We start from the raw sequence: 11,377 nt of genomic DNA, 5'->3' as shown, positions 1-11,377 counted from the left end.
ACACATTACTTTGTCAGGTATCACATTATAAATTTGTGTAGGAATCTGCATTGTGACAGAGCATAAAGGAAATTCTCAATGCTTTTTAAACTAGATTGAGCTATTGTAGAATTCTGATTGCTTCTTTGAAGGGTCAATTTTATTCTTCGAGCCATTGTACAACGCCACATGGCTAAGGTTTAAATTGTTTGATATGCAGTCTCCAGTTGTCGATGACAGCAAGCGTGTATTTCGTCTGGTTTGAGAACTGTTCGGAGGGCCCTGCCAGAAGTAGATGTCAATTCGTTTATTCACAAGGTTTTGCTGAGATTTCTGAGGTGCAGATTTCTTCGGGGGCGACCTCATTTCTGCCTGAGAGGTTCAAACATATTGGAAGGTGGTTCTCTGGCATCGTTGACAATACTCTGGTAATTATCTGCCACGCCCTCTCGGTGTAGTTTAGCTTCCATAATTCGAAAAATTTTTTGGAGAATGGATCAGACACATCGGGAAGATATGAATTTAATGATTATTGGACTCCATCCCGTGGCTTTCGGCGAGTCTAAGCGCGATAGCGACTGCAGTTTCAGGGTAGTAGATAATTATTTTCTTTGCTCCATCCTGTTTTGTGACGTATCGCATTATTTTGCAATATCAGAATAAGCAGTACCAGCCCGAGGTGCAAAAATAAATAGAATATACATTTGATATAATAGTGTTTCAAATAGTGTAAAAAAATGTAAAAAGCCGAAAGAGATTTATCAAAATAGAATTGACAATCACCAGCTTCAGTTGTCGATTCGTTGACCTTTAATTTTAAAAGGCCTTTCCACAAATATGTGGAAATACAAAGACTGAGCGCGTAGCTAATAATAATAGTAGGTGCAGCGGTTAAAATATTTTTGTAATTTATAATCGATATTTGATACAATATTGTGCTTAAATTATAAATACTAATTTAAGCATAGTTTTAAACCAAATGAATATGTGGTAATGTGTCGACATCGAAATAGAAGATTTGATACTGACACACAAACCTCATAACCAGTTTATTAAAAATTTGAGAAAAACAGGAAAGGAGTCACTTTTCCTAAAAAACAAAAGTGTTTGTTAATATTATCTGATAATGATTGACTCTTTTGTACTGGTGTTCCAAGTAGGGGCATGGTTTTACTACATAAGATACGAAAAGAGTTGAAGAAAAAATCAGTTCATCGCAAAACTTGAAAATGAATCTTCCATTTGTTGAATTGTTGACATACCTCTGTGTGTTCTTGCTGATAGGAGACCTTGATTGCCTTGAATACGACTCTAAGAAGGCAAATTACATACCAGAAGGTGACAAACGCAAACATTGTCGTTGAGTTAATTTTTTATTTTAATTCTAAATACATCTTAGTATGCTTCCGTGCAATTGATTTTTTTTTATTTAACTCAGCCAAAGAACTTAGACAACTTTTGGGATAATTATTTAATCGAAAACTTTTCAAGAAATTTATTTTTCTATTTTAATTCGAAAAAAAACTGAGAAAATGTTCGTAAAATTAATTTTTTTATTTTAATGTGGTCAACCCACTCAAAAGTTAACAATGTTTAAAACATAAATTGCATCTGAACGATGTGTAAAATATGTGGCTGAAGTAATTTTTCGCTTATCGAAGTGTTTCGAAATAATAAAAATAAGTTTAAAAAAAAAAGATCTCATTCTCTTCGCTTGGAAACGATATACAGAACTTCCGATACGCCTTTTCAGACTAAATGATCTATGAATTAAATGAAAGCGAAGAAGAAAATACTTCTTTAGAAAAAATTTAATTAAAAAAATATTAAATTCATAATCCTATCTAGTCTGAAAAGACGTTAATAATTTCTGTTATCCTCTGATGATAATGCAGATTCCTTGAAAAATTTGACTTGTAAGAGGGTGGCAAAATAATGCGTGTATTTTTGAAAAAGGATTCTTCTCTCTACCTCTGTCGAAGCTTAAGGGAATATCACACGACCGACAATCTTTCTTTTTGCGGTTTAATTCCCAGCCGAGCGAAAGAGAAGATCTTCTTACAGAAATTCAAAATATAATTGATACCATTTTATTGAAATTTATTACTGTTATTTTTATTGAAAAGATTTTGACAAATTTATTTTTGAATTTTAATTCATGAAAAAAATACGAAGTTTTGTTGCAATTTATTTCTTCATTTTAAGGGGGTCAACCAACTTGAGGATTAAAAAAATATATCTTTTCATATAAATTGCTTTTAGCAATTGCGTTATAAATACTGGTTCATTTTTCAAAGAAGAGATACGTGTTAAACAATATAATATAATTTAACCAGAAAAGATTAAATTTCTATCAAAAGATGAATTTTAAGAAAAATAGATGAATTTTTAATGAAGGAAGATTTCAGTTAAATTCGCAACAAAAAAATATTATACTTTAACAGAACACATTGAATTTTCAATATAAAAGGATTACTTTTACACAAAAAATTAAATTTTAAGTCATTGCAGAAAAGATGACTTTCCTATCAAAAAAAAGAAGAATTTTTAATGAAAAAGGACGATTTTTCGACGAAAAAGTGGTTTTTTAACAAAATAGTTTAACTTTGAAGGTTTAAAGATGAATGTCTCACCAAATGTTCGAATTTTCGGACAAAAAAGAATTAACGTTAAACCAAAACCAGTTGAATTTTTGAGCCAAAACAGACGAATCTTTTTCGCAGATATTTAAATTTTCAAAATAAAGTTTCTTATTAAAAATAAAGATTACTTTTTGACAAAAAAAAGATTAATTTTCAATTAAAACGGATGAATTTTCTATTCGAAAGTGTTTAATTTTGCACTAAAAAGATCAGTTTTAATAAAAAGTTTATTTTTTAATAAGAAATAGAACTTGTTTACTGAAAAAATAAATTTGCAATCCAAAAGGACGAATTTTCTATTAAAGACAGTTTAACTACCGACGAAAAAGATGAATTTAAACAAACGTTTCATTTTTATATCAGAAATATGAATTTGTGACAAAAAAAGATACATTTTTTATCCGAATAGACGAATTTTCCATTCGTAACAGTTTAATTTAAGACTTAAAAGATCAATGTTAACAAAAAGTTTATTTTTGAATTGAAAATATGATTTTTGAAGCAAATAAAAAAACCAAAAATTTTAATTTAAATGACAAATTTTCTATTCAAACCATTTGAGTTTCCGCCGAAAATGATTGATTTTAACAAAAAGTCCATTTTCAAATAAGAAAGATGAATTTTCAACTCAAGAGGTCAAAAAACTGCCCTATTATAAGTATTTAACTCATTTTCATACATAGAAAATGTGATCATTTTAACAGATTGATTCAGAATAACTGGCAAACTCTAAAGAAACAATCCAAAGATTTTGATGTACATGTTTCTAAAACTGATAACATCTAAAACATACTCTTTGAAAAAATTTCAATTAAAAAATTTTCTCTAACAAAATGCAGGTAAATATAGGCAAAATAGCCTCAGGCCCTTGATACACACTCTACTTTTTGTCCTACTCTCTTTGAAAACAAGCATGTAAAGCAGTTAAAGGATGTTTTGTGTTCTTGAAAATTTTTCATTATAAGTGAAAGGAGGAAATAACATATTTATCAAAAGGGAAACTGTGGGGTCCAGCGATTCAATTTTTTGAATGATAAATATCATTTTCAAGTGACAACTTCTTATGGCATGGGGTAAATTTACAAAACTGGATAACGGAAATACTTCAAGGGCAACGGAAACGGTAATGCTGCCAGGTTAACGCCTTATCTTTATCTTTTATTCGCTTCTTCCACTTGTCTCCCTCTCGCCAACCTTTCTTTCTCTCTCTCTGAGCCCCCCTTTCTTTCTCTTTCTGCTGATACTTTGCTCTTACACTTACGCCAAGCCTCTGACAGTGACAGTAGTGAAATTTAATGTGGAAATTCTTTTGTAATGGGAGTAAATTGAAAAAAAAACCTTTTTCCCTTTACCTTTTCCTCATTTCCATTTTGCCCTTCCCTTTTACTTTTCCAATCCTCTCTAACAATTCCCTTTTTTTGCCTTTCTCCCTTTTTCCTTTAACCTGTTTGCTTTTTCCTTGTTCTTTTTGTTATTTGCCTTTTGCCCCTTTTATTTTCCTATTTCGCTGTCTTTCTTTCACCCTTTCACATTTACCCTGTACCCTTTACCCTTTTATATATTTTCCTTCTCTTCGCCCTTTTCGATTTGCCTTTTTCCTTTGCCCTCATCCTTTAAACTCTTCTATCTTCACCCTTTACTCGTTTCTGTACCCTTTTTTCTTTTTTTCCTGTTTCCCCCTATTCATGTTTCTTTTACCTTTCCCCCTTTCTAATTTTTCCCTCCCCTTTTTCCTTCTCCTATTCTTCTTTTACGGTTTCCCTTTTCCTTTTCACCTTTTCCAATCTCAGCCTGTTCTGTTTCCCTTTCTCTCTTTCTCCGTTTCCTTTGCCCTTGTTTTTTTTAATTATTTTCCCCTGGTGCTTTTATTTTTCTTCTTCCCCTATTTTCCCCTCTTCCTTTTCCTCTTTCTCTATTAAACCTTTCCCCCTTTCCCTTGTTCTTCTACCTTTTTTTTCTTTCTAATTGTTCCATTCGGCGGAAACTAAAGTGGTTTGAATAGAAAATTTGTCATTTAAATTAAAATTTTTGGTTTTTTTTATTTGCTTCAAAAATCATATTTTCAATTCAAAAATAAACTTTTTAATAACATTGATCTTTTAAGTCTTAAATTAAACTGTTACGAATAGAAAATTCGTCTATTGGGATAAAAAATGTATCTTTTTTTGTCACAAATTAATATTTATGATATGAAAATGAAACGTTTGTTTAAATTCATCTTTTTCGTCGGTAGTTAAACTGTCTTTAATAGAAAATTCGTCCTTTTGGATTGAAAATTTATTTTTGCAGTGAACAAGTTCTGTTTCTTATTAAAAAATAAACTTTTTATTAAAACTGATCTTTTTAGTGCAAAATTAAACACTTTAGAATAGAAAATTCATCTGTTTTAATTGAAAATTAATCTTTTTTTTGTCAAAAAGTAATCTTTATTTTTAATAATAAACTTTATTTTGAAAATTTAAATATCTGCGAAAAAGATTCCTCTGTTCTGGCTCAAAAATTCAACTGGTTTTGGTTTAACGTTAATTCTTTTTTGTCCGAAAATTCGAACATTTGGTTGGACATTCATCTTTAAACGTTTAAAGTTAAACTATTTTGTTAAAAAACCACTTTTTCGTCGAAAATTCGTGCTTTTTCATTAAAAATTCTTCTTTTTTTTGATAGGAAAGTCATCTTTTCTGCAATGACTTAAAATTAAATTTTTTGTGTAAAAGTAATCCCTTTATATTGAAAATTCAATGTGTTCTGTTAAAGTATAATATTTTTTTGTTGCGAATTTAACTGAAGTCTTCCTTCGTTAAAAATTCATCTATTTTTCTTAAAATTCATCTTTTGATAGAAATTTAATCTTTTTTGGTTAAATTCTATTATATTATTTAACACGTATCTCTTCTTTGAAAAATGAACCAATATTTATAACGCATGTTTTTACTGGTCGTGCAATTTTCATTTTTGTTTCTTTTTTTTACATTAAAATTAATACTCACGTATGGTTAATGCAAATATGAAAAAAATTATAATATCATTAATATCTGTGGAAATGATGGGCATAAATACTTAAATGAATAAATTAGAACGGTTTTTATCTCGCGACAATTCGTGTCTTACTCACTCTTACTTATTCATATTGCGAGAAAAAAAGACAAACAACCAAATCATCATGCCTGCTATCGCCAAACTCCCAATCCGTAATTTACTGGTCGCCTTTAAGTTGGTCGCACAAGAAAATCCGCTTAAGTGTGCTGCACAAAAGAAACGGTGTAGCGTGCTGGAGACGTCTTACAAACGTGCCGTCCGTACTCGGACCCATAAATCCAACCAATCGCGTACGACTTGCTGTGCTGCTAGGATCCCTGGCGGCACTTGCTGAAGGACGCTACGAGCCTGTGTAGACAGCGACGTACTTGCGTGCTTCACTGCTCAGACACGAAAGCAGCACGGCAGGTTGTATGCGGTCAGTTGGTTTTATGGATTCGCGCACCGGTGGCACGTATGTGAGACGTCTCCATCGCACTGCAAAGGATTTTCTGGTGCGAACACTTTAAAGCCAAAACATTGCGTGCAACCTGCCGTGCTGCTGCGGTCCATGGCGGTACTTGCTTAAGGGCGTTACGATCTGGTGTAGATAGCGGCGTACTTTTGCGCATCACTTCTCAGGCGGAAGCAGCACGACAGGTTGTATGAGATTGGTTGGCTATATGAGTTCGTCCACGGACGGCACGTTAGTAACACGTCTACAGAGCACTTCAACAGACTTTCTTGTACGAACACCTTTATTAGTCTCTGGTCGTCATTACGGTCTTCGCTGGAGGAGTCTCAGTAGTTTTTCTAGTAGTAGGGTATTACTTGGTAGTCTGACTAACAGCGACTAACATGAATTTTCAGTGAATAGTCCCTTGCTGACAAATAAAATGTATGATTCTTTCAGAGACGGCAGTGCCAGTTCAATACGTTCGTGAAAAGCGTTCACTTCCAGTTATTAGAGTCCAAGCTGCTGCCCAGGAAGTTGCGCCGATACTTGCACATGGCATGGTGGCACTTAAGAGAGGAACAGTATATCGTGGCCCTGCATACGTAATACATGTAAATTATGCCGTAATACACGTTAGCCAACTTGATCACATAGGCACTGAGGGACTCGTAGTTGAATGGAATCCGGAACTACTAAATCCTTTCCCAATACGACATATTTACTACCCGGATTGTGCAGATATACATCAATGTAATCCCAATGTTTCCCTGATATATTGTGCTTCGTTTTTCCCAACCTCAATGGGGCACAGAGCAAATCCACTTTTCCGCGAAAATTTTGAGGAGACAGAAATTAACTGGGCTGCTGCAGAACTTCGCCGTAGACGATTGCAAATGGGGTGAATGGGTAATATAAGATCAAATTTCTGAAAGATTTAGTTGCAACAACACAGTGATATTTCTTAATTTATTTTTTTTTTGCTGATTCCAATATGAAATTTTTTCGTTATAGGCAAAAAAATTCATATCAGGATCAATAAAAATTTTTTTAAAAGAAATATCACTGTTTTCTCAATTATTTATGTTCATACTTTACTTAAATTCCATCTCTGTAAGAAGGAAAAGTTCTATAACTATCTTTATTTTGAACAAAATAGTGTAAATAAAATTTAATTTTAATAAATAAAAATGTGCTTGAAATATTTTAATGTCACAATTTTCATTGATTCTTGAATAGGCAATTTTCAGTCCCATTAAACATTTAAAGAAACTATCACAAATACCATCTCGGATGTTGCAAAGTGCTCGAGGACTAATAAAATTTTAATTGTAGAGGATAATCGGCTGATTTACTTGTTTTTTTTTTTTCATTTTTTTGTATATATGTAAGTCCTGAAGGTTTTAACATCATCCTGTGAGGGCATTAAATACTCTGAAGGATATCAAAGAGTCTCAATCAGCTCTCACCCTGTGGGAATTGCGATAAGCGCGCCATTCTAAAACTAAATTTTACAATAAGTTTATAATTTTTAAGAATAAAATTAGGCAAAACATAACATGAAATATAAATATATCAAAACTGTATGATATATAATAATATTTAAATATTTTTATAAAATCCATCTTGTGTCTGAAAGTTACTTTTTTTTAGTTTAAAATTTACGTCTTTTATGAAAATTCGTCTTTTTAAAAGAAAATTAATCTTGTTGATTGAACTTTCATGTATTTGGTTAAAAATTCATTTTTTGGATTTAACATTAGTTTTTTTAATTAAAAATTGAACTGGTTCTTTTTTACTAAAAAATTTATCTTTTTTAGCCCTACATTTAAGTACTTCGTTCAAATTAGTACTTTTGGTAAAAAATGTATCTTCTAGGTCAAAATAGTTTTCTGAAAAACTCGTTCTTTGTTTTATTGAAAATTAAGTTTTTTTTAATGTAATTTAATTTTTGAAAGTAACTTTTAAATGTAATTTGTTTCAAAATTCGTTTTTGGTCGGAAACATTCATAATTTTCGTTTAAAATTAATCTCTTTTCTTGAAGATTTATTATTTGAATATAATTTTTTTTTTACTGATGTTTAATTAATATTTTTGCATTCTAATAAAGAGAAGCGATTAGATTTGTTGAAAATTTGACCCCCCCCCCCCCCCCCCCGGTTTTGTCCGATGTCCACGTTTTGAGACCCCCCGAATCCGAAAACAGGTTTTTAAGAATGCGTCTGTCTTTCTATGTGTGTGTGTGTGTGTGTGTGTAGATGTTTAGTTTTTTAGCACGATAACTTCCGAAAGATTTGGCAGATTGGATTGGTCTTGGGTATACTCTTTCAATGTCCTAAAATAAAGGTCAAGTTCGTTAGCTAGACATTTTGGGTCAAAATTCAAGAAGTGAGCGTATTTTGAACATTTTTGAGAACACTTTTTTTTCAATTCAAAAATTGTCTGTACGAATATCTATAGCGTACAGTTAGACGAACAATTTATCTCATGCCTTTTTTTTATAAATCCAAAATTTACTACAGTATTGCCATTTACAAAATTTCAAAAAACACACGAAAATCAAAATTTTAAGCCAAATAACGCATGATATGAAAAAAGTCAAGAGAAGGAAAATGTTTCTTTTCCAATGCCCCATAACATTGTTGAAACAGCTTTTCGAATTTTTCTTAAAAAGTTGAACATTCAAAATTTCATCATACCAAAAATTTTCGAAACCACATTTTTTCAAGATTTAAAAATTTTATGTACAATTATTCATAGTACTTAGTAACTCAAATAATTTATCCCTATGACTCTTTTCTGCAAAAAAAATTATCAGAGTTAGAGCATTTTCAAAATCCAAGATACGAAAAAAATTAATAAGCTACAATTGCGCGCCCTGGAAAGACCTACAAATTTATAATAAATCATTTTTCGATAGGATGCGTAGATTTTGTTTTTAGTTGTAAAAAAAACAATAAAAATGAAACAGTAAAATTTTTTTGGACTAGCGACACAAGCTACGCAATAAAAATTACAGAAAAATTATTCATCCAAAAAAGAGTTATAATTATTGATAGGACACGTAGTTTTGGCTTTAGACGTAAAAATTAATATTCAGAATAAAAATATTTAATTAGTTTGAAAATGATACAACGTACAAACTAAAATTGGCAGACAAAAAATGTTTGCCTGAAAAAATCTAGGAAAAAATCTAGTGATTTATTATTAATAAGTTTTAGATAGAATGAGTAGATTTTCATTTAATTGTAAAAAAATTAGATTAAAAATTTTAAAAAATACAGTGGTCAGTCCGATGATCTTTGATTTTAAAATGTGTGTCCACCAATGCGGGAGAAATATAAAGCCCGAGCGCGTAGCGCGAGTTAAATACATTATCGAGCGCGAAGCGCGAGAACCAGCAGTCGCGCGCCCTAGGCGTGCTTAAACTTGCCTCATTTTTCGCGTATTTTTTTTTTAAATCGTCTCTTTTGTTTAAAAAAATCTTGTTTTTGGTTGAAAACTCACCTATTTCGTTCAAAAAAATTTTTGATTGAAGATTCATTCGTTAAATGTCCATGTTTTGAGACCCCGTGAATCCGAAAAACTGGTTTTTGCGGATCTGTCTGTCTGTCAGTCAATCTGTATGTTTGTCCGTTCGTGAATGGTTTTTTTTGTCAGCAGATAACACTTATAGTGAATTATTAGGAGATGAAGCAATAGGGCACCACAACTGCGATGTAGAACACAATGCGGTAGAAAATTCAATTGACTAAATCTGGGTCACTGAGGTTAGGGATATAATTTAGAAGTTAGAAAACGGTAGACATAAGTCGTAAAAGTAAAATAAGAAATGAGCAAATTCAGATTCTGAAAAGACGGGAAAAGTTGCAATGAAATGTTTAATAACACAATTTTGTAAAAGATGCGCATTTTTTTAATGAGACAATGAAACTACGTTCATTTCAAATAACAATGCATGTCATGAATTGTAATAATATACATTTATGGAAATGATATACAATTTTAGGGGTGAAATCGAGTGCAAAGCACGAGATACGTGATGAGAATGTGTTTGTTAAAGCCGAAGGAGCTTTAACAAAGGAGAATTAACTATTACCAAATTACTTTTATACAAATAACTGTTGAATTTTTCACTGAAAAAGATAAATTTCCAACCAAACACGAAACACTTACATTTTCCATTAATGAGGAAATATTTTACAAAAAATAGATTATTCAACAAAATAGTGAAATTTATAATCAAGGAATAAATTTTCAACTAAAATAATAAATCCTTAACTGAAATACTTAAATTTTTAAATAATAAAATTAATTTTTAAGCAAATAAATAAATTATTTAACCAGATACTTAAATTTTTAATTCAAATAGATCAATTATCAATATAACAATTACATTTTTAAACAAATAGTGACTTTTTAAAAAAATTGTTAAATTTCCTACAATTTAGATTAATTTTTCACGAAAAACATAAATTTTTAACCAAACTGGTGAACATAAAACGAGAAAGATGAATTTTCTACTGAAAAGGGCGAATTTTTAACACAGTACTTGAATTTTCAACCAGGGAAGAATGTAGGTCATTAGAGAAACAAAGTTTGAACCAAATTCTTGAATTTTAAAATAAAACAAGCGATTTCTCTAGCAAACAGTTAAATTTTTAAAAAGAGAAACATGAGTATTTAACAAAAGGTTTAAAAAATAAGGGCGAATTGTTAACAAAATTATTAAACTATTTTCAAGTTAGTTAAATTTTCACTAAAGCAGTTCAATATTGTTATTGTCAACTAAATATTTCAATTTTTGTCAAGTTGATCTCATTCTTATTAATAACCCAAAAAAGGATTATTTCTGATTACTGCATTTACAATCTTAATATCTAATTCTAAATTTGCAATTATTTACATAAAATTATAATTTTTCATAAAATATACAAATGAGAGTCTTCTGTTTAAAATTTCTAATAATTGTTTGCCCATATATTTTATTTATTGAAAATTCTTTTTTCGGTTGAAAATGAATTTGTTAACTGAAAATTCATTTTTGTGTAAGTTGAAATTTTTTTTTAATGAAAATTCTAATATTTTATTTCTGGTTGAAAATGTATCTTTTTATTATGAATTTCCAACTGTTATATTCCATAAACGTCTTTTTGGCAAAAAATTCAACTAGTTTGTTGAGAGTTGAAGTACCAGGTGTATACATATGAAACCGGTATTGCCATCTAGCGGCCAGTAGGCACACTTGTAGGCACTGTCGGAACTTACCATTTGTGCTAATTGGCG

General features: G+C 30.7%; 1 protein-coding gene across 1 annotated transcript in view; it reads left to right on the top strand.

Moving 5' to 3' along the window:
• Positions 1-212: 212 nt before the first annotated feature.
• LOC117179937 overlaps positions 213-11,377 on the top strand; it is a 24,555-nt gene continuing 13,390 nt past the window's right edge. The window contains exon 1 of the mRNA XM_033372170.1: positions 213-407. Within this exon, the coding sequence (XP_033228061.1) occupies positions 213-407 (195 nt within the window). The remainder of the gene's footprint in view (positions 408-11,377) is intronic.

Source organism: Belonocnema kinseyi, chromosome 1 (genome assembly GCF_010883055.1).
Source record: "Belonocnema kinseyi isolate 2016_QV_RU_SX_M_011 chromosome 1, B_treatae_v1, whole genome shotgun sequence".
NCBI lineage: Eukaryota > Metazoa > Arthropoda > Insecta > Hymenoptera > Cynipidae > Belonocnema > Belonocnema kinseyi.
Note: the sequence above shows the minus strand (reverse complement) of the source record. Positions and strands in the feature narration are given on the sequence as shown.